General features: G+C 33.8%; 2 protein-coding genes across 2 annotated transcripts in view; both read right to left on the bottom strand.

The window, feature by feature from the left end:
- Positions 1–20,693, bottom strand: part of LOC127871235 (MAM and LDL-receptor class A domain-containing protein 1-like) — a 37,928-nt gene extending 17,235 nt beyond the window's left edge. Inside the window, exons 1-19 of the mRNA XM_052413982.1 lie at positions 20,671–20,693; positions 20,269–20,327; positions 19,667–19,786; positions 19,162–19,308; positions 18,521–18,786; positions 18,034–18,202; positions 17,651–17,752; positions 17,380–17,493; positions 17,064–17,174; positions 16,658–16,771; positions 16,279–16,361; positions 15,451–15,522; positions 15,119–15,200; positions 13,677–13,777; positions 13,088–13,153; positions 12,871–12,949; positions 1,531–1,650; positions 1,032–1,178; positions 394–659 (exon numbers count right to left, since the gene is read on the bottom strand). Coding sequence (XP_052269942.1) covers positions 394–659; positions 1,032–1,178; positions 1,531–1,650; positions 12,871–12,949; positions 13,088–13,153; positions 13,677–13,777; positions 15,119–15,200; positions 15,451–15,522; positions 16,279–16,361; positions 16,658–16,771; positions 17,064–17,174; positions 17,380–17,493; positions 17,651–17,752; positions 18,034–18,202; positions 18,521–18,786; positions 19,162–19,308; positions 19,667–19,724 — 2,097 coding nt within the window. The 5' untranslated portion in view covers positions 19,725–19,786; positions 20,269–20,327; positions 20,671–20,693. The remainder of the gene's footprint in view (positions 1–393; positions 660–1,031; positions 1,179–1,530; positions 1,651–12,870; positions 12,950–13,087; positions 13,154–13,676; positions 13,778–15,118; positions 15,201–15,450; positions 15,523–16,278; positions 16,362–16,657; positions 16,772–17,063; positions 17,175–17,379; positions 17,494–17,650; positions 17,753–18,033; positions 18,203–18,520; positions 18,787–19,161; positions 19,309–19,666; positions 19,787–20,268; positions 20,328–20,670) is intronic.
- Positions 20,694–20,784: 91 nt separating this feature from the next.
- Positions 20,785–23,773, bottom strand: part of LOC127871230 (uncharacterized) — a 33,111-nt gene continuing 30,122 nt past the window's right edge. The window contains exons 36-44 of the mRNA XM_052413972.1: positions 23,653–23,711; positions 23,013–23,132; positions 22,876–22,907; positions 22,554–22,639; positions 22,216–22,380; positions 21,857–21,897; positions 21,671–21,699; positions 21,097–21,221; positions 20,785–20,950 (exon numbers count right to left, since the gene is read on the bottom strand). Coding sequence (XP_052269932.1) covers positions 20,785–20,950; positions 21,097–21,221; positions 21,671–21,699; positions 21,857–21,897; positions 22,216–22,380; positions 22,554–22,639; positions 22,876–22,907; positions 23,013–23,132; positions 23,653–23,711 — 823 coding nt within the window. The remainder of the gene's footprint in view (positions 20,951–21,096; positions 21,222–21,670; positions 21,700–21,856; positions 21,898–22,215; positions 22,381–22,553; positions 22,640–22,875; positions 22,908–23,012; positions 23,133–23,652; positions 23,712–23,773) is intronic.

Here is a 23,773-nt window from a genome sequence, read left to right as displayed (position 1 = left end):
ATGAAATAGTCATTATCCCTGCATGCATGAGGAAACTGGTGCTTATTCAGTTCCCCATTTATGCTTGGAAAGTCGTCGAAGGCTGGAGAAGGGAAGTAACTGCGCGTAGACCAGATTATGGATATGAAAAACACATAACAGGGCTTGAACGGCACGTGAATCGCATTGTTAATACAAGATTTTTCCCGTTCAAGCCCTACTTTTGCCAAGTTTCTGCACCCCGCCAGAGGGCATTATAGATAGAGTTTATGCAATAATTCGTGTTGGTTATACATTTGTTCACGATTATAGGCAATATTGTTTGCGAAACAACATAAAACATTGGTAATACATTATTGAGAAAACAATCATGATTGCACATGTGCTTTTAATATCAACTAATTAAGTGCCTACCCGATGGAGACCATCCGTTGTCACTGTTACTTGTGCAAATTTCCATTTTGGGCCTTGATTTCCTTCCTTGGACCAGATATTATATCCAGGCATGGTTGCGTTTTCTGACAATCGTACGTTCAAATAACCAATACTAGTACCAAACATATAATACCAGAATTCCAAGCATTGTGTCTCTCCGTTAGAAGATGAAAGGTATTCACTTTGTAACCAAGCAGTTTCATTAGACTGTCTTGGGGCGCTTGTTTCTATATAATAGTATTTGCCTTGAAAGAAAACGTGAAAAGTTGCATTTGAATATTGACATTTACATTTGTACACGATTCTGTATAGTGTTTACTCGTTAAAAGATGCGTATGATAATATGAACAATATGAATCGTTTGCTGCATCACCAGGAGAGAAAACTTATTCTCTGATTTTTTTTTATTTCGGGCTAGCGACCATTTGCAAAACAGTCCAAAACAAAAAAAGCGTTTGCCAACACACAAACACGCGCAACACACACATACATAAATATACTTGGAATTTATAGCTTGATCAACACAGTAACTTTAATGACACAATATCGAGGATACCAATTTTAAACAATATATATTTTCCAGATGTATGTTTACTTTTTTTTAAAGGGTAACACACCTTGGTGAGTTCCTGTAGTATGGTCATATGTTGGACCTGTGTTTTCCGAGGGTGTCTCTCCTTGATGAAGTGTCCAGTCAAAATTGTCGCCGACATGGACATTGTGCCAGATGCAGTTGGTGTCATTGTCAAAGTTACATCTGCTGTCTAAAATATAATTTGTATTTGAACGTGTTTTTGTTTTGTTCAGTGTATATCGTTGCCATTTTATTATTAAAGCATGCTCCAAGAAAATGCATAGGTTAAGTTATGTTTCAATTCAACATTTTATCATCGACTATAGTGTTTGCTTTGAATTTGTTTATCCTTATATATATATGTGTGTGTCAATATATATTTTCAAAACTGAAAGCTGCGTAGTGACTTTTTACTTAGATTGTTATATTATGTGCAATTAAGAGTTTTGAAATGCTCTATCGAACATTGATGAGGATTTTAAATGTAACTGTTTTAAATTAAAACAGTGTATGACCTTATCTCATACATGCAAGTATCTTACCTGTCGAGCAATTTTCACCATTAAATCCTTTCGGACAGACACAAGTGCCATATTTCATTTGTTGATCTGCGATGCAAACTGCATGCCCAAAAAATGTCACTCCTTTGCATGGATGTTTTACTGAAATTAATGCGAATACATGTGTGTGTGTGTGTGTTTCTTCTTTATTTGTATGTTCATGGTTTTATTCCTTTGAAAAAACCTTATAGCACATTCAATTAAGTTTGAAGTCAATATTTGAGCACCGTGACGAATGAGATGACAATAGCCAAACATCGAATGGTTCTCACAAACAACGAAAGATAACGTACAAGTTCATCTCAACATACCTTCCTCGGTGATGTTCTTTACGAATTTTATTCTAAAACATCTTTGTTCTCCGTGTTTGCTAACGTAAATTGATGAATGAAATAGAGGATATTTGTTGGATTCGGTGGATTATCGATTTTAAATAACGAGTGATCATAGAAAAAAATATTTTCACGAGTGGCGCAGTTTATATTTTTTCTATGAATTTGATCATGGATGAAACAAATGTATAAACCAAATTCTCAAGTTCATCGTAACATTTAGATATCTGTTACAAATATAGATGTATACACCTTTTGGACTAAATGCTATATTATTTTATTACAACTGATTAGCCATGCATCTTAACGTACACAGAGCCAATACAATGGTTTTAATCGTATGAAAATGCGTTAGAACAATGAATGCTTAATAGGTATTATGTGTTTAGACATCAATTTAACTAATTATCCATTTACAATCCACAATACATGCACAACTGTTTAAATCCATTTCGTAACAGCGATACTGTTTGACAACGTAACGATTATAACGGTAGATTACAGACTTATCAGTTTGAGTGCGAGTAATCTTTACCCAGGGACGGAAACACTGAGGCAGATTAGACGGGTCTGTCTTGCTGTTATGTTTTCCTGTGGTTGATACGTTATCTCATTCTTGCAGTCCCTTGTCATGTGGGTGGGAAAATATGAAGTCCGACCAGCAGATTAAAACGTGATTGTTTGAGACTCGGGCTGTTTAAGACAATATACACGTGAGAGTGTTATGCTAAATTAATTTCGAATTATAATCACATCATCGTTAAATAAATTAAACAGATAAAAATAGATCATTAAAAAACTATCAAAATGCTTCAATAAAACATACGTCTATGTCCTAGAGAACTCACCATTCTTGTGATGACCCAAATGTCGTTCTATCAGTGTAATAGACAGTCAGCTGACAAGCAGAAGAAACCTCGCACAAAACCGAAGATCCGGTGGGAAATGTTGTTGGTGTTATAAAGTAGTGTCTATCCTACAAACAAATGTACACAGCTTTAGCGTGTAATAAAACAAGGATGAAGCCACACTTGACAAAATAATTAATATTTAATTATTAAAAGGCTACTCGAAAATTATTCATGCAAGTTTTTATTATTAGTATTACCATGTTTATTAATATATGCCATATGAATATTATCAATGCATCCGATTGGTTTGGTATTTGTCAACCGTAAACTTTCAAATTAATTTACATTATTTTGTGCAATAGCAAGACATAGTTTGGTTGAAGTTTAGTGCATTACAGTAACTAAACAGATGGCATCATATTAAAAAATGAATGTATTCGCTGTTATTCTTGTACGGCTTAATTTAATGTCGCCTGTGTTATTTATCGTGTAATATCTGTATTTCGTCATTTTGATTCCTTTCTATAAGTATATGACTTGAGCAATGATACATTATTTTGAGTGGAATTAAAAATGAAATTCTAATATACGTTTGTATTTATAATTATTTATTTGTTTATTTATTCATTTATTTATTCATTTATATATATTATTTATTTAAAAATATAAATATACACATATAAAGACGTAACGTATTTAGCAATACACTAATTACCATACTAACATCATTTAGAGCATCGGCTCCTGTTTACAAAAAGAAAAGAAATAGCATTGAAAGGTGTGCAAAACCGTTAACGAATTGGGTATTTTAACACTCGAAAGTAATATATAGAATCATGCAATTAAGTTGAATTATTATCAAATACAATTTCTTTGTGTTTACACTTTACGATAGTGTTGATTTGTATCCTAAACTACCACGTGCGGGCAAATTTCATCGTGTACAAACCTGCAAATCATGAAAATAACGCATTTTTGGCGAAGCGCTCTGCCCATGAGAAAGGGACGTCCTCATATTCCTGATGTTTTACTCGGTCCTCACATGAGTTGTTGAACAAGATGTGCGTGCGTGCGTGCGTGCGTGCGAGCGTGCGTGCGTGCGTGCGAGCGTGCGTGCGTGCGTGCGTGTGTTTGTGTGTGTGTGTGTGTGTGTGTGTGTGTGTGTGTGTGTGTGTGTGTGTGTGTGTGTGTGTGTGTGTGTGTGTGTGTGTGTGTGTGTGTGTGTGTGTGTGTGTGTGTGTGTGTGTGTGTGTGTGTGTGTGTGTGTGTGTGTGTGTGTGTGTGTGTGTGTGTGTGTGTGTGTGTGTGTGTGTGTGTGTGTGTGTGTGTGGTGTGTGTGTGTGTGTGTGTGTGTGTGTGTGTGTGTGTGTGTGTGTGTGTGTGTGTGTGTGTGTGTGTGTGTGTGTGTGTGTGTGTGTGTGTGTGTGTGTGTGTGTGTGTGTGTGTGTGTGTGTGTGTGTGTGTGTGTGTGTGTGTGTGTGTGTGTGTGTGTGTGTGTGTGTGTGTGTGTGTGTGTGTGTGTGTGTGTGTGTGTGGTGTGTGTGTGTGTGTGTGTGTGTGTGTGTGTGTGTGGTGTGTGGTGTGTGTGTGTGTGTGTGTTTTAAATTTCCATATACTTGCATGTGTAGTGTAAAAAGTCTTACCGTATCTCTTGGACATAGACGTATGTTTTAATGAAGCATTTTGATAGCTTTCTTATGATCTATTTTTATCTGTTTAATTTATTTAACGATGATGTGATTATAACTCGAAATTAATTTAGCATAACACTCTCACGTCTATATTGTATGAAACAGCCCGAGTCTCAAACAATCACGTTTTAAACTGCTGGACGGACTTCATATTTTCCCACCCACATGACAAGGGACTGCAAGAATGAGATAACGTATCAACCACAGGAAAACATAACAGCAAGACAGACCCGTCTAATCTGCCTCAGTGTTTCCGTCCCTGGGTAAAGATTACTCGCACTCAAACTTATAAGTCTGTAATATACCGTTTATAATAGTTACGTTGTCAAACAGTATCTCTGTTACGAACTGGATTTAAACAGTTGTGCATGTATTGTGGATTGTAAATGGATAATTAGTTAAATTGATGTCTTTACACATAATACATATTAAGCATCCATTGTCCTAACGCATTTTCATACGAATAAAACCATTTTATTGGCTCTGTGTACGTTAAGATGCATGGCTAATCAGTTGTAATAAAATAATATAGCATTTAGTTCAAAAGGTGTATACATCTATATTTGTAACATATATCTAAATGTTACGTTGAACTTGAGAACTTGGTTGATTACATTTGTTTCATCCATGATCATGGAAAAATATAAACTGCGCCACTCGTGAAAATATTTTTTTCTATGATCACTCGTTATTTAAAATCGATAATCCACCGAATCCAACAAATATCCTCTATTTCATTCATCAATTTACGTTAGCAAACACGGAGAACAAAGATGTTTTAGATTAAAATTCGTAAAGAACATCACCGAGGAAGGTATGTTGAGATGAACTTGTACGTTATCTTTCCATGTTTGTGAGAACCATTGGATGTTTGTATGATTTGGCTATGTATGTATTAGTGGATGATTGGACATATGTAACCGTCTTGTTTGTTGCCACTACGTAGATTGTCTTAGATGCATTTGTTTTTCATTATAAACATATATTAGTTAATTGTAAAACATATTGTGTATTTCAATTAATTGTAATTCGATATATTCGCTTTCAGATGGGCGTACTTCCAGTTATCAACTGCACAACATCTGACGGAGGCCGTGGTGAATGTCACACCATAGTCGTAACAACAAAGCCGCTTCAAAATGGAACTTGGTTTGAAAAAAAATACAAACCTTATTACTTCCTTCCGAATGTGGATGGATATAATTTTGATGTTGTTAGTCAGTAGGCCCGTCCGTCCGTCTGTCAAACATTTTACAGCGCTATATCCCAGATATATGATATTTATACATGAAACGTTATGGGTTTATACATATCGAAAAGGAGAAGTGTCATGCACAAGAACCCAAAACATACACTTCCATTCATTAGAATTATTGCATTTAAATATGAAACATACATCAATAAATAAAATTATTGTTTCCGCGAGGGATATCGATTGAACGAATTCGCTTGGTTTAGTGTTGTATTTTATGACACTGTGATACGAGACACGTGACACAATAAATACTTACAATGTTTTTTATAAAACTATAAAATGACAGATTAAGTCCAATTGTTAATTCTTGCGATCTAAATATAGAATATATATTATGATTTTCATTGATATGTTCACTCATTTTTGGAATGTTAATTATGTTTGCTAAAACGTAGCCTTAACTATATACAGCGCTGTAAAGTGCCAGCGCCGTCCTTTCCTTCAGGTTTTCGTCTAGTCGTTCGTAGCTGCGGATGTTGGTTCAAGGCTTGTTACAAGGACTGGTCATACCATGACGAGTTTCGAAATCATAAAGAATGGTTATTTAATACTGATTTGTTTACTGACAAAAAAATCTAAGGGTCTTCCTATTTTGTTTCAATCAGATATATATTCGTTGTCTTTTTCATTATATACAGCGAAGAATTGTCCGTGCACCGCGACAGTACACTTGATAAAGTTCACATATTCAACAACGAGCTGGTTTCAGAGAACGGTATCAGTCCTCATTGCATGGCAGTAGTATCTGCCTTTACACCAAATGGGTCGCCGCAAAAACCGTGTATAACAGATACCGATGGGTATGGCATTTTTCGAATTGTGTTCCTTTAACATATACTGTAAAACACATGTTCATTGTTCGCTTAAATGTAATTTGAAAACATGTCTGTAAAACAAGTTCATTTTAAGATTAAATGATGATTGGCGAAGCGAACAATTACTATGGTCGTTAGCCGTGCATGTTTGTTGGTGTGTTTTAACTTCATGCAAAATAAACGTTTAAAGTGATATTTTGCGCATTTTTCAGTGTTGAATTGAGCTGAAAATAATTAGCAGGTCAAAATAGTTAGTTAAAATGTGGTAACTGACCAATTACCTACAACTCATCCTGCTACATGTTGTTTATACAAAATATATATTATATTCGATATTTTACATGACTCACCCAGTCCTCTAAGCCGAAACGATCCGTAAAACATAATTGTGTCTTTGTGTCGTATGAAAGAATCTGTACTAAAACAAGATTTAGATTCACACCGTAAATCGAATCATTTATGTCGTCAGTTGTCAAAACGAAAGTACGGTTGATATTCAAGTGCATTATTTTTCTCTTTTCGGGATATTGTTTTAGTTTGTTGATGCTGCATTAACAAATATAAGTGTAAATGAAGCGAAACCTCCAAAAATAAACAACGGTTGCGATAGACACCTATAAACTGTAAGATGCCCATACTATCACTTTAAGCCTTACTTGTGAAACGTAAATGAGGGCCGAAATGGAAATGTACATTGTATTGCTATCCAACTTTATCTATTTTAAATATGGTTTAATGTTTAACGACTAGGCAGCATTTCAAGCAATTCAAATACACCTGCTGGTAGGAGCGTCCATGATTTGTGTACTTGAATATCAATGCGAAACAACGTTGCATAAATTTCATGTGTGAGATGGGTTCCTGTGATATGAAAAAGGACGCAATTTACATAACCTGAACAGATTGTCGTTTTGTGATTTGATAAAATTGATGACTACTAAATGATGTGAGCCGAGTTGATTCACTATTTTTAAATCACGCATAAAGCAAGAATCACACGCAAACCCATTTGCTAAATATTATTTAACGCTTCACTCATACAGTGTTCATGGTGCTTATTTATTTAATTTGGATTATCGTCTGATGTCAATTATTTCAGGAACGTAGTCTGCATGAACACAATGGTCTCCAAATCTGGTCAGTATTTAGCAATCGTTAATAGCTGCATCGGATTTTAAACACGTATTCTTTGTTGTTTTCGTTATACAAAATGTACATTGTAACTGATTAATGATGTCATACATGTTTGTGTACATTTTGTAAATATAGTTTATCTATTTGTTTAACTATCTATTTATATGTATTTCGCAGACATTCCGTGTTACTATTTCAGTTCCGGGCAATACGAAGTGTGCTTACGAGACGGAGGGTGAGTATATTGTGTTTCATTGGAATTATTAAATCCCCAAATGCTATATTAACCTTGAGTGTGATTGTGATTGTACATATCATTGCGGATTAAGTCCCGAGGCACCACCAGCAATCGCATGCATTATACACACGAGACATATTTTACCATTTTTTAATACACTTTTCGGCGTGTTTTCGTTTAGATATATGTTCGAAATGAAATTAATTATTCTCTGTGTTTCTAGTATAAATTTTGTCTTCCGATAATCATTTGACATGCTTATGTTTAATAATGAGAAGTACTATTATGAAAGGCTCGTCTAAAATATATATTTCTTTTGTCACTGACTTTTTTGAGTGCAATGTGATATGTGTTTTTCAATTAATGAAGTTATATATTCATTTTTCAGCGGGAACACGAGCGGTAAATACATGTTTGACCATAAATCATATACAACTGCATGTACATATATTGAATAGAATCAATCGCTTCAATTACATTTTAACATTGGACACGGTGTTCATGAGATTGAGCTTTCTATCAATATATATATATATATATATATATATATATATATATATTGCTGTTATGTAACTGCCGATATATGCACCGAACGATTAGATTATTTTTTCGATCTTCAGTTGACAACAGATGAACACGCCATTGCTTGTTAATCTACGTTACGAATTAAAAATTATATCGTGTAACTCGATAACCCATACAGAAGAAACAAGTCATGGCGGGCCTCGTGAGCTGCGTATGTACGATAGACAAGGACAACAAACCCCTTGTGGAGATCATTAAGAGGAAACCTGTGTCACCAAGCGATTCCTTGCACAAGGCTGCTGGTGTGGGGGCCGTTGGAATGGCTGGAGCGATGGTGGTAGGCGTGATTTTCTATCTCGCGATCAAGATGATCAAAGGAAATGGTGACTCTGACACCATTGATGTGGTTTACAAGAAACCACTTCCGATGTCTCGACCGCCGTCAAGGTTGTTCCCGTCGCATAAGGTCCCGCCTACTTTGGCGCGTCGACAGGCACGGCCACAGTAAGACTTCTAGAATTATTTCTTGAACGGTCATGGCAGAGAATTTAAATACTTAATTCGATCTTTATGTATTTGATGTTTACTGCAGTCTTTATTCAAACATCTTTATTGACTATAATATTTTGTTTCATTTTTATTTTTTCAACACATGTCTTTATTATACAAGCATGATAATTAATGAACTTTATTAAACGGATTTAACAGCATAATTATAGTGTTTGTGCTACAATATAGGATTACATTTGCCTTGCGAATATCTTATCTTAACATAGAATCGTTGATCTTTGTTGAGCAAAATAACAACTAACCTTATAGTTATATCAATACGCAAGCAAAACATTATCCAAAACAAACTGCTGATGAGCCCTTTACACGCAAAAAACCATGCAATTTCATTGTTTTAACTGCGATAATGTTTACAAGTGCAAATCCGAACTTCTGTTAAATAACAAACATTTTTCATAATTGACAATTTGACTTTTCGGGTAAATCTGAAATAAATTATATCTGAAAACGGGAAACGTTTAAATATTATCAACCGCATGTTGATGAATACGTTAAATGGTCGCTGCTCTAGAAATCATACAGTTTGAGTTTCGCCAAAACACGAACATTTGTTGGACGAATAGGACATCCGGACAAAATAAAATCCGTATGAAATTTCGGAAACGGTGCCGCCTATCTTCGAACATACGAATACACTCATATTTTTCAATAATGATCACTAAATTGCATTGTAAGAATAAACATTATAGGGAGAAAAACATATGTGTATACTCGCTACAATACATACGCTTACGTGATTTTATTTCATGTTTTTTTATACAAGGCGATCATGATTGGGCTGGTAAGCATTTTAAGAAAAAACAGTTCTTTGGTGAGAAGATAAATGCATGAGAAATTAAAAGACTGTAAAGTGTATTAAATTTCAGCGAAAGCATCTACGTACACGTTACCTACACATGTTGATCCCTTATGTGACAACATTGTGTGCTGAAGACGTTAAAATTCGCCTAAATATGGTCGATATATTGGTAACTAACAGAATATGCTGCCTATCTAAATGCTCAAAATTTTTATGTTTACATGTGTAACACATACATATTCTTGTTTGTTGAACAACGCTTTAGTAACGGAATATTCTGCAATAAAAACATACATGTATATACTTGAATATCAAAGATTTGCGGTAACTTTGATAGTATAAAATAAAAATAGAATGAAGTTGTTCATTTCAACTTGTTACGTCTTCGTTTTGCCAATTTTTATAACAAACTTTACACACTTAAAAGAATGTAGATGCCTGCATTACACTTTTCATCGTATTTGGTTGAATGCATGCCTATTCGTTACATACGGTCAACAATGACTTAACTGAAGTTGATTGGTTCACAGCTGTTTCAATTTTGTATTTCATTACAAGTGTTACTATCGTGTGTACTGTCAAATCAATCTTTGGAAAGGGTTGCAAAAACGAGGAGTCACTTTTATATCGTTTTACACATGACTAAACATATTTTTTATTTACGCCCAGGTTTCCTAAGGAAATCGAGGATTTAACGATCATCTTTTTTCATAAACTGTTGATAATGTATTTAATTTACTTCTGAATCTGCACTCGATTGGAATCATATTCGGGAACAGATTAACCATTCCTCGACTGGATATCGTGTGTTCTGGATTGCAGTTATATGATAGACTGTCATAAGAAAAATACGTTGACATAAGTTATATTCAGCAACCCTTGTTTAAAGCATGTTCGATTGGGATTAAGTCAAGGTATTTATACTGAAAGTTAATAGTTAAAGATTATGTCATTTTGTGATTTTATTTTTGAATTTCATTGTAAAATCAAATATTGCTCATCAAACTGTGGTCAAATGCAATGCACATTTAAGGTAATATAAATCTATGAGTTATGTGTTTGTATTTGAAATTAAGAAGAAATCCATCGATAGAAAAAATAAGTTTTGAGTGTTGCGTTAAAGTGCCTATGTTTTGTTAACAATACATAGCCGCCTTTTTGTGAACAGCTAGTTTATGCTTATGAAAGAACCTTTCTGGCTTTTTGCGTGGATGTTCTAGTATTACGTTACACCACATGCTAGAATATTTTTACACAATATAAAGAAGTGAAACTCCAGCTTCTGGAGCAGTATTGAATTTTCATTAAAAACAATTAGTTGGTCCTTTATTTAAGGCGAGTGACCGATTGTCCAAACAGTACAAAACAGCACAATACAGCACAATACAAACCAACATAAACACAAAATATGAATAAAGCTGGGGTCACCGCCTTGGAACGGTCAATGCAAAGCATTGGGGGTTTAAACCTGGTTATAGAGCGCTCAACCTCACACTTGGCCCAGCAATATTCATAATACATTTAAGTGTAAATAAAATTTAACGTCATAGCATTGTAACTCAAATTAAACAATAATAAAAGGGAATTAAAACGCATTCAATTTAATTACTATTTAATTACTCAATTGCATTGAAGATACAAGAGTAACAGAGTTACAACTTTTTGACGAACGATCAAATAAAACTACTAACAAGTCACATTACTATACTTAGAATGAATGTTGCCGTAAGAATAAGTCAAGTCACATTACTATACTTAGAACGAATGTTGTCGCAAGTCTAAGTCAAGTCACATTACTATACTTAGAACGAATGTTGTCGCAAGTCTTAGTCAAGTCACATTACTATACTTAGAACGAATGCTGTCGTTAGTCTAAGTCAAGTCACATTACTATACTTAGAACGAATGTTGTCGTAAGTCTAAGTCAAGTCACATTACTATACTTAGAACGAATGTTGTCGCAAGTCTAAGTCAAGTCACATTACTATACTTAGAACGAATGTTGTCGCAAGTCTAAGTCAAGTCACATTACTATACTTAGAACGAATGTTGTCGTAAGTCTAAGTCAAGTCACATTACTATACTTAGAACGAATGTTGTCGCAAGTCTAAGTCAAGTCACATTACTATACTTAGAACGAATGTTGTCGCAAGTCTAAGTCAAGTCACATTACTATACTTAGAACGAATGCTGTCGTTAGTCTAAGTCAAGTCACATTACTATACTTAGAACGAATGTTGTCGTAAGTCTAAGTCAAGTCACATTACTATACTTAGAACGAATGTTGTCCTAAGTCAAAGTCAAGTCACATTACTATACTTAGAACGAATGTTGTCGTAAGTCTAAGTCAAGTCACATTACTATACTTAGAACGAATGTTGTCGTAAGTCTAAGTCAAGTCACATTACTATACTTAGAACGAATGTTGTCGCAAGGCTAAGTCCAATAACATGTTAAATAAATATCAGTGTTGCAAACCCTGTTCGATGTTATTACAAAAAACTAAACTAAATCGACTGAAGTATGACAATTTTGTGATAAACGCGAAAGTCTATAACATCTGTGGAGTAAATCGAGGAAGTAAAATAGATGTATCCCATCGTAAGAACTGATGCTATTTCAGTATGGATTGAACTATTTTCGTTTGAGATGGATTTTAAATATGTGTTCACATATAACAAAGTAACGATCTAGACTAATTTTATTTATAGAAGATAATATTAACACGTCAGAACGTTTCATTCCGATTAATAAATGTATCAATATGCATTCAACGACTTTAAGACATTTAACATACTTCAGGAACCATTTGGAAACAATTGAAAGATAAAAACTATAACAAAACATCAAAATCAGTTATATAAGCTGTGTTCGTATGTTAACGTAAAACAAAGGCACCAGAACAAAAATATTCATTATTAAAAAATAAATAACATCCTATATAAAGTATCATATATGTTTAAATGCACAACAATAATTTGTTTCGAATATACACAAATTACATAACATAAAATTCCAGCATTTTACAACGACAAGTGTTGTTATAAAGTATTAAAAAAAACTCCAAATACATTATCAAGATAAGAGTGTGTATATATAGCAAGTCCATTTTAGTGCTTAGTGCAATTTTGATTACACATGTCGTGGAAGCAGCAAAACTGACAAAACCCGTTACCACCTTGGGCATCGCACTGAAAGAAGAAACACAAAAATCATGTATATATAACATATGTATTGCGACGTTGTTTACGTACAAAAATAAGATAACATGAAGGGTAAACTAACGTCAACAAATACATGTTCCGCACTTGGTTAAATCTAAGACAAACCTGATTGTTCTTGGAAATACATTTGCTGTCGTAGTTCATTGACGGACTTCCATACACTGTACACATCTGTAGCAAGTAAAACAATTGGCATATTTTCAGAGATTATAACACAAAATAAAACAGTGAAAACGTGTATGATGATTCCACGTGTATCTGTGAAAATAAGTTTTTTGTAAAAGTCAAACAAGAAAGTGCCACTAATACATTTTGATAAGTGTTTGATATACGTACTTTTAAGAATAACCTTATAATATGACGGAACATTGTATTCTTCTGCATTTATGAAAGATCTGCTATAACCTTAAGCATACTTTGTGTTAACCAATCAAATTAATTTTCTATACGAACTTTGAACGAACATTATGGCATAACACGCATAGAGATTTTGTGTTGTTTTTAACGAAGCTATTCATTAATGCAACTTGCAATAAATGTGAATGTATTTCGGAACTAACAGACAAAACGGTTCATGCCACTTCACCAGGAATAACAAAACATAGAACCGCCGACTATGGTCTGTTGATATATATACTTCATGTAAATAAGAAGAAAAAATAATTTTCACCGATTCCCATATAGAAACTATTACCTCGTCGGGAGCACATTGCGTGATCTGCTTGCAAAAAGCCATGTCAGTCATATCATCGCAGTCAAAACATATCGGCCCACGCTGACTTGCAGGATGGTAGCCTGAAATCAAATTATTTAAAAATCGTCAGGTATACATAAGGTCACACATAAATTACACTAAGCGAACTTTGTAATAATGTGATTATATGATATAAACTTAAAGAACAAATCCAAGGGTTCGTTATACATTTTTATGTCATTAGATTATAAGAAAGAGCAGTGGGAAGAAAACGTTCGAAACATTTCTTGTTCTTGGTAGTTTTTCTGCATTGATTGTGTGAAATTAATGATTCACTAGCCAATGGGAGGCCAAATAATGTAGTTTATTTATGACAAATAATGTTTTCCTAATTGCGAAATACACATATTCCTTGCCATTGGCTTAATTCGATATGAATTGGAATTTTTGTACACATTTAGTTTAAGTGACAGTTAACTTACTTTCATTGGACTTAATTTCATATAGCTATAGCCACATTCAACCCATGCGAAGCATTGATTTAAGTAATGTTTATCTTTAGTGTCATTACACTAAATCAATTTGGTCTTGAAAGTTGAGCAGAACACGTTTTCTGACGTTTCTTTAATAATATAATACGTGACTTTAACCATGACACATAATGTCCAACACAAATCCATAAATGAAAAACATATTAAGTTGTTCATTTTACAAGGCTTATACATTATGAAGTTTAATAAAATTTAGAAAAAGTTTAATCTGTCTTAAAGCGTATATATACATTTTCTCAGCTGAGAAGACACATACTTTTTTCTTAAATAATTAATTATTATTACTTACATTTGCCTATGGGTTTTTTTACATATGGAAAACATGCAAGTTAGTATCAAGCCCTTTTCTTAAATGTTTAACCTACCTATATGCAATATATACATATTTTCTTTAAACAAAATGCCCTTACTAAAACAACTTGCGATTTGGCGTCACTTAAATTCGTGGAAGAAAGGTTTTGTGATTTTGAATCCGTAAAGCACTTTGTGAGAAGCTACCCTACCTACACACTGTTATCTTCCTTACAGTGCAATTGTTTTAGTTTAGCATATTCCATTATTTGGAAAATATAATCGTGTGGTACACAATTTGGCCATCACGTAATTTTATTGGAGAATTATTATATTTAAGAGTGAATGAAATTCCCAAATTCATATCCTTCATTGATAGTGATTCAAGTCGAATTGCACCTAATTTTGGCATATGTTCATCTTTTTAATCAAACTAAGCCTACAGGGTCATTTCAATGTGTGGAACATATGTTGAGGATTTTACCGATGCATTTAGAATGGCTAAACGTTTCTACGTACAGTCGGGCATAAAACAGTACATTCTTATGTATACTTGCTCAAGGCAATGGTATTAATGTTCTCGTAATAATGGGCACGTACCTGTCAGTCCACACCCATTATCGTTGCAGTAATCAGTATCGCAACAATAAGTGCAATTATCTCCTGTTGATGGCATACAGTTCTGTAAAAAAAAAAATACTATTGAGTAGATGAATGAACTAAGTCACGTGTCGTGAGCGTTTAACTTTTCCCGTTTTCAATACAACCAGGATTGAACGAATCAAAATTGAATGTACAGAGTAATAATTATTTATTCAGATTTGATACGTTTCTAATAGGCGCATGATTGGATTCGATTTAAAAAAAAAAAAGGTTTTACATCAACACTTAACGTAGAACGTTGTATATATTTTAGCAGAAATGATACACACCGAACTTGGTCTGCATCCTGCATGATATCTAACTGATCCATCGCCGTCAAGAAATGTGTCCACATAGCAGGACTGAAACAAATCACGGTAAAAACAATCCACGTATATTTCATTCACATGTGTTTTATTTTGGTTCAAAGTTTGAAAAGGCGTGCGGCGCTTTTGTGTATCAGCTCGCATGAGCATGAAGTGATGACTGTAAGAATGTGTGGTATTATTATTACCGGCTTCCGTCGTCTTGCATAGTTGGTCAGAAAGTAAAAATGTCTTCATATTATTTTAAATATCTAGTACACATAAAGTGCAACTTGAAGTTCATTAGCACGAAAGAAACCGTCTTCAATGCAAACGACTACACAAGAAAAACACATACATTAAAAAGAAGGGAAAAACTGTGGTCGACGCCGTCGAGTGTTCAATGGAAAGACATTTTCTCTGCTCGAAAATACCTAATAGTGTAGGCAGCTTCGTTTATACGAAACACAGACACAGTTATGTGAGTAAAATATGAGTAGACGAGTCGGTATCGACGATCATCTTGATCGTTATATAATTTTACTTAGGTACACGCATTGTGGATACCATGCAAAGAATGTAAATTGATTTAGTATAACATTACTCGGTCATATGTATATGTTGGTATTAGATTGAAATTACAACATGTTGACAATTAAATCTTTTTGCTTCAAGAAAAACATGTGAAAAAAAAATAACATGAATATAAAATTAAACAAGTTTTTTTGTTTTCTAAGCGATGCACAAACAAAACAGTTTTATTGATGTGTTGTTGCATAGATGTTGTCTACTTCTAATCTACTTCTAATTTACCTCGTCTGAGTTGCACGTATTAACGGTGTTGCAAATAGAATCCAGTTTACTGCCATTACACGCGAAGCATTTTGTTCCATGTTCTGTTGAGGTGAATTGCATAAAAAAGATCGTAAAGGGGCATTATCTAAACGCGTTGACGTTAATGTTTAAAAGCACCTTTACACATATATATATAAACTTTGTTACTTTGAGTGTGTTTCTTTTTCTTACATGTTTAAGATCAAATGGCTTATTAAGCCCGTATCTATTAAAAGTTATCGGACAAAAGCGATAAGATCGTTTTTAAAATATTAAGAATATTAAGCCCTTGAGGATGAATTAAAATCCGAAATATCGTCACACACCAATGTATGTGAAGCATTGACGGATACCCTACCTTTAGAACAATCCTGTCCTGAAAATCCGAATGGACACTCGCATGTGTACGAAGAATTGACATTCCTGCAGCGGCCATTATTTTCACACGGATGGTTAGCACAATGGTCGACATCTTAAATTATTATACATCGATATGTAAACAAAGTGCCCATATGCATATTCACTTGTGTGTATATTTCGGCGAAATCGATGCAGCATTTAGATAATGAAAAAGATTTATTAGGATCTTACACATCTAGCAAATCAAACCAAATATGTTAAATGCGTTATGCGTTTTGAAGCTTCAAAGACATAAATAGCATTATTAAATTGAAAAACTATAATTATATTGTCCGAAATAATATATACAACAATATAAGGGTCGTAAAGACACTAATTTGGCGTTGAACTATATTGAAACCTACGTCTCTCGCAAAACTGTCCAGAATAGCCCTGTGGACAAATGCATATGTGCAGTTGTAGGTGAGAAAAACACTTCCCTCTCACACATGGATTTGAGCTACAAGGATCCATATCTGAAATATTATGCAAAAATACATGACAAGATTGCTCGTATTGGATAACGTCACATAAGTTGAATGCGAACTCATGCAGCAACAATGTGTGACTTAATGTCAAATGAATAATTTGTGGTTTTAGCGGGTCCACTACAATTTGATAAGTGAACACAGAAATGTCATCTTATTAGAACTGTATTAATAAAAACAAGCAGTTTCTTACATCTATCACATAAATGCCCAGTATATCCATCAGGGCAGTGGCAAATAAACTTATCAACACCGTCTTCACACGGTGCCCCATTCTTGCAAGGGGATGATCTACATTCGTCTGTATCTGCATGACAAAACAATTTACAATTTAACTAAATTGTACGCTAACTTTAATATATATATTCATGAAATAACTTACAACTGAAGAACGGACAAACTTAATATTCATTAGAAACTTTTAGTAAGTGTTAATGCAGATTTTAAAACGTTTACATGCATACCTATTTCACAGTTTATTCCATTGAACCCAGATGGACAAAGACAAAAGTATTCGTCTAAGTGAACATAGCACACGCCTCGAACGCATGGGTCGCCATAGCAACCTGTGTAACACACAAAGATACACGACATAATATCACACATTCCATTTTTGATGGCTCAATATCCTTTGAAGAGAAAACAAACCTCTTCCTTTATTTCAAATAATGACATTATATTAAATGATTTTAACACATGTTGTCGTCTTTCGTAACTGACAGGATTTTATGGTTTAGTAAAGCTATATTCAATATTGTAAATCCATGAAATTATGCATTTTACAGTCAATTAATGCATTTATTTTATCGTCGGCTTGTAGGATTTCATTTTTTTAAACGAAATGTACCTTTTCCAATAAGAACTTGCATTGTCGAAGTCGGAACGGTTGATGTCACAATGCCAGGAGCCACCGATGTAATCATGGGTGCAATAGAGCAATTGCCTTGTTTAAACGAGATATCATCAAGAGCAATGTCACCCTCATAACCATTTCCTACTGTTCCTTCAAATATTATCTAAAATTATAAATCTGCATGGTATAACGGTTAATAATAATAGTGTTTGATAAATTTAATAAAACATGACAAGATTTAAAGACCGAATACCATGTTACCTTAATTGATGTAAAATGCTTGTAGAAGAAATATGTATGTTTGTTTGCCCGAAACCTATTTAGGGTCATCATTGGAAGTAAGTATCCGTGTTGGTTCTACATTTGTTCATGATTATAGGCAATATTGTTTACGAAACAACATAAAACATTGGTAATACATTATTGAGAAAACAATCATAATTGCACATGTGCTGTTAATATCAACTAATTAAGTGCCTACCCGATGGAGACCATCCGTTGTCACTGTTACTTGTGCAAATTTCCATTTTGGGCCTTGATTTCCTTCCATGGACCAGATATTATATCCAGGCATGGTTGCGTTTTCTGACAATCGTACGTTCAAATAACCAATACTAGTACCAAACATATAATACCAGAATTCCAAGCATTGTGTCTCTCCGTTAGAAGATGAAAGGTATTCACTTTGTAACCAAGCAGTTTCATTAGACTGTCTTGGGGCGCTTGTTTCTATATAATAGTATTTGCCTTGAAAAAAAACGTGAACAGTTGCATTTAAATATTGACATTTACATTTGTACACGATTCTGTATAGTGTTTACTCGTTAAAAGATGCGTATGAGAATATGAACAACATGAATCTTTTGCTTCATCACTAGAAGAGAAAACCTATTCTCTGAATGTTTTTTTTTATTTCGGGCTTGCGACCATTTGCAAAACAGTCCAAAACAAAAAAAGCGTTTGCCAACACACAAACACGCGCAACACACACATACATAAATATACTTCGAATGTATAGCTTGATCAACACAGTAACTTTAATGACACAATATCGAGGATACCAATTTTAAACAATATATATTTTCCAGATGTATGTTTACTTTTTTTTAAAGGGTAACACACCTTGGTGAGTTCCTGTAGTATGGTCATATGTTGGGCCTGTGTTTTTCGAGGGTGTCTCTCCTTGATGAAGTGTCCAGTCAAAATTGTCGCCGACATGGACATTGTGCCAGATGCAGTTGGTGTCATTGTCAAAGTTACATCTGCTGTCTAAAATATAATTTGTATTTGAACGTGTTTTTGTTTTGTTCAGTGTATATCGTTGCCATTTTATTATTAAAGCATGCTCCAAGAAAATGCAAAGGTAAAGTTATGTATCAATTCAACAATTTATCATCGACTTCAGTGTTTGATTTGAGTTTTTTTATTATTATAATTACGTGTGTGTCAATATGTATTTCCAAAACTGAAAGCTACGTAGTGACTTTTAACATTTAATGTTATACCATGTGCAATTAAGAGTTTTGAAATGTTAACGTGCATGTCGAAACTGGATGAGGATTTTTAAATGTAACTGTTTTAAATGTAAATAGTGTATAACCTTATCTCATATATGCAAGTACCTTACCTGTCGTGCAATTTTCACCAATAAATCCTTTCGGACAGACACAAGTGCCAGTTTTCATGTGTTGATCTGCGATGCAAACTGCATGCCCAAAACATGTCACTCCTTTGCATGGATGTTTTACTGAAATAAATGCGAATAAATGTGTGTGTGTGTGTGTTTCGTCTTTATTTGTACGTTCAAGTCTTTATTCCGTTCAACAATATATGAGCCCATTCAATCAAGTTCGAAGTCAATATTTGAGTTGCGTTCTGAGAAAACTGGGCATAATGCATGTGCGTAAAGTGTCGTCCCAAATTAGCATGTGCAGTCCGCACAGGCTAATCAGGGACGACACTTTCCGCTTTTATGACATTTTTCGTTTGAATGAAGTCTCTTCTTAGCGAAAATCCAATTAAGGCGGAAAGTGTCGACCCTGATTAGCCATGGCAGACTGCACTGGCAAATCTGGGACGACACTTTACGCATATGCATTAAGCCCATTTTTCTTAGAATGCGACTCATTTGAGCATCTTGACGAATGAGATGAAAAAAGCCAAAATAAATACACATACAATGGTTCTCACAAAAAACGAAAGATAACGTACTAGTTCATCTCAACATACCTTCCTCTGTGATGTTCTTAACGAATTTAAATCTTAAACATCTTTCTTCTCCTTGTTTGCTAAAGTAAATTGATGAATAAAATAAATATTATCAATCAAGTTCTCAAGTTCATCGTAACCCTTAGATTTATGTATCAAATATAGATGTATACATCTTTTGGACTACATTTTACATTATTTTATATAACAACTTATTAGCCATGCATCTTAACGTACACAGAGCCAAAACAACGGTTTTATTCGTATAAAACATAGTAAAGACAATTGAGACTAAATACGTAGTGTGTGTACGGACACGGTTTTGTTCTTATAAATCATCGTATCGACAAGGGATGCTAAACACGTATTATGCATACAGATCTGAATTTAACTTATGACCAATTTACAATCCAAAATACGTACACAACTATTTAAATCAATTTCGTAATTGAATTGCGACTCCCTTTGATTTTCAGACAACGTGACGATTTTAAATTGGTATGTTACAGACTTATCCTTAAGATTGCGAGTGACCCTTTACCCAGGAACGGAAACACTAAGACAGAGTTGACGGGTCTGTCCTGCTGTTATATTTTCCTGTGGTTGATACGTTATCTCATTCTTGCAGTCCCTTGTCATGTGGATGGGCGGGAAAATATGAAGTCCGTCCAGCAGATTTAAACTTGATTGCTTGAGACTCGGGCTATTTTAGACGATATAGACGTGAGAGTGTTGTGCTTAATCAGTTTCGAATAAATTATAGTCACATCATAAATAAGATCAAATAGATCAAAAGAAAGCTATGAAAAAGCTTCTTTAATACATACGTTTATTTTCAAGAGAACTCACCATACTTGTGATGAACCAAATTTTGCTCCATCAGTGTAATAGACTGTCAGCTGACAAGCGGAAGAGACCTCGCACAAAACCGATGATCCGGTGGGCAATGTTGGTGTTATAAAGAAGGGTTTATCCTACAAACAAACGAACGGAGCCACAGCGTGTGATATAAGTATGACGTAGTTACGCATTACACACTGCCATTACAAAAAATGTCCAAAGGTAATACAGCTAAGACATTTTTCAAGAGGTGAAAACACTAAATAATAATTATGATGTAAATAATAATAATAAATAATGATAAGAAGGATTATTATAATTATATTGTAATGATTATAAATAATAATATTATTATTTGTTATTTTAAATTCATTTATGCAGCCAGTTTTTGTTTAAACATTTAAAGGTATATGCTGTTTTTTGGCACGGTTTATATCGTTAATTTTGGTTATTTCGTTACTAAGATGGCTTATTGTAAATATATGGTTTGTGCCCTTGTACACAATTTTGAGTGTAACGAACAATCATCAATTTTTATATGTACAATTGAAAGACGAAAAGTGTTTGGCATCGAGCTAGTTACCTTATCAACTTCATTTTTAGCATATGCTCCTGTAAAATAAGAGAACACACAATAGCAATGTATGTGCCTAACCGTTCACAAATTGTGTTGTCTTTTACTAAAAAGTAATGTTTAGAATAATGTCATTCGGTTGAAAGTTAATTCAATACAATATTAATAATAAAATACTTTAGTGATTATAGGTACCTTTTACTACCACAATCGGGCAAATTTCATCATGAACAAACCTGAAAATCATGACTGAAATTATTATTAAATATTCAGAATATTGAAATTTTTATACAAACCAAGAATACCATACTTAAAGGAAACGATAATTATATATTTATTTTTTCACATTTAATACATCTAAGTGAATGTTATGGGAAAAGGTTTTTCATATCAATAGAAAAATATAAAGCGAACATAACAAGTGAAAATAATTCCCTTTGAAGGAGGGATGCAAATAACTATTAAAATTATATAAATTACATCTTTTTTACACGCAATACTGAATGTATATTTAGATCCAAACAAAAACAAATAAAGTGTATGTGTGTATTTACCCATTTTCGTCTGTCAATTGAAGACAGAAACTGAATCTTCCCGTAGAAGACGATACTATGCTTGTAGTGACTGTTTTACACTCGCATGTAATGGGCGATGAGCCGGTCGCAAAAGGGATGTAAACATCAAGTTGTGGGGATAAAAATCCAGATTTTATTGCTACCCTGGTTGATCAAATAGATTAAATAATAGAGATCGCATGTCATCAAATATCCTTGAATGATAGCTTAAATTCGATGCAAAAAAACTTATTTTGATAGGGATATAATACGCGCCAAATTCCTGGATCATCAAAACAAACTGCAGTGGGAAACTGATTGTATTATTTGCCACTCACGAGCTATCTCGACATGCTTGAAATGGATAAGTGCAGTTCTCAAATGAACACTCGATCTCGGTTGTAACAGGTACTGTCATAAACGTCTGAAATAAAAGGAAGTTCACAAATTGACAGGACATCTTTGATATAGGAAAGACGTTTCTTTATTATTTACTATTTCCCTTTATTTAAATCAAACGTTTCGACATCATATATATATATAGATTTAAAATTGATCTCTACTTTAGACTAAAGCTTTGACATATAATATTGATATTTTAATAATCCTATACTTTGGACTAACGTTTCGATATCCAATAGACCTTTATTTTAAACTTACGTTTTGACATCCACCGTTTGGAATTTTCAAATCTGCAAAATGTATACAATGGATCTTTATGCACGATATAATTCTTTTTTAATTGAAGTAACAATAAAAAATAAAATAAAAACAAATACATAAACAAATAAGCGAACCTGTTTCACAATTTCTTCCAGAAAATCCAGGTCTGCAGAAGCACGTTGGGTGAGTTGGATCATGCCCATCACAGAAACCGTTGTTCTGGCATTCGAGTAACTGACAGCCTTTCTTGCCTGCTTTTGAACATAAAAAAAGAAATTTACTAAGATATACTGTTTATCAATTATTGTACCTTAACATTTTTGAAAAAAGGTCACCTAAAGCTAACAGGTATAACAGCTATTGAACAGTTTAATTTATGGTTTATACGATAAACATAACACAACTCAAGAATCCGCTTCAACCATGTATTGCGAAACGGTCATATCTGACAAGGACCTCTTTATGGGCAAGAAGGTCGTAAAGCGGTTTCCAGCAGCTCACAGATGTCTCTTTGCATCGTTTTAATGCAAGGCCGGAGTGTAGATTTAAATAACAACATATAACGTGCGAACAACACGAAATACACTGTCAGATCAAACTAATACACATGCTATATGATGAGAACACTGTTTTTATGAATTTACAAAGACACGTAGTGTAGATAATTAAATAACAAAACACATGGAACAATTAATGTCCGTTAATAAGGTATGATTGTCAGTAAAGAAATAAATGGTGATTAAATTATTTTCCTTCAATACACAGAGATATTACCATCCAATGCTGGGATAGTAGATACGCTGAAACATCTCTCTTCGCCTTTCAAGCCGGATCTATAACATAATCAAAATGTTTCACAATATTTGTTTATGATTGCATTGTTAAAAAGATTGGT

Source organism: Dreissena polymorpha, chromosome 3 (genome assembly GCF_020536995.1).
Source record: "Dreissena polymorpha isolate Duluth1 chromosome 3, UMN_Dpol_1.0, whole genome shotgun sequence".
Classification (NCBI taxonomy): domain Eukaryota; kingdom Metazoa; phylum Mollusca; class Bivalvia; order Myida; family Dreissenidae; genus Dreissena; species Dreissena polymorpha.
Note: the sequence above shows the minus strand (reverse complement) of the source record. Positions and strands in the feature narration are given on the sequence as shown.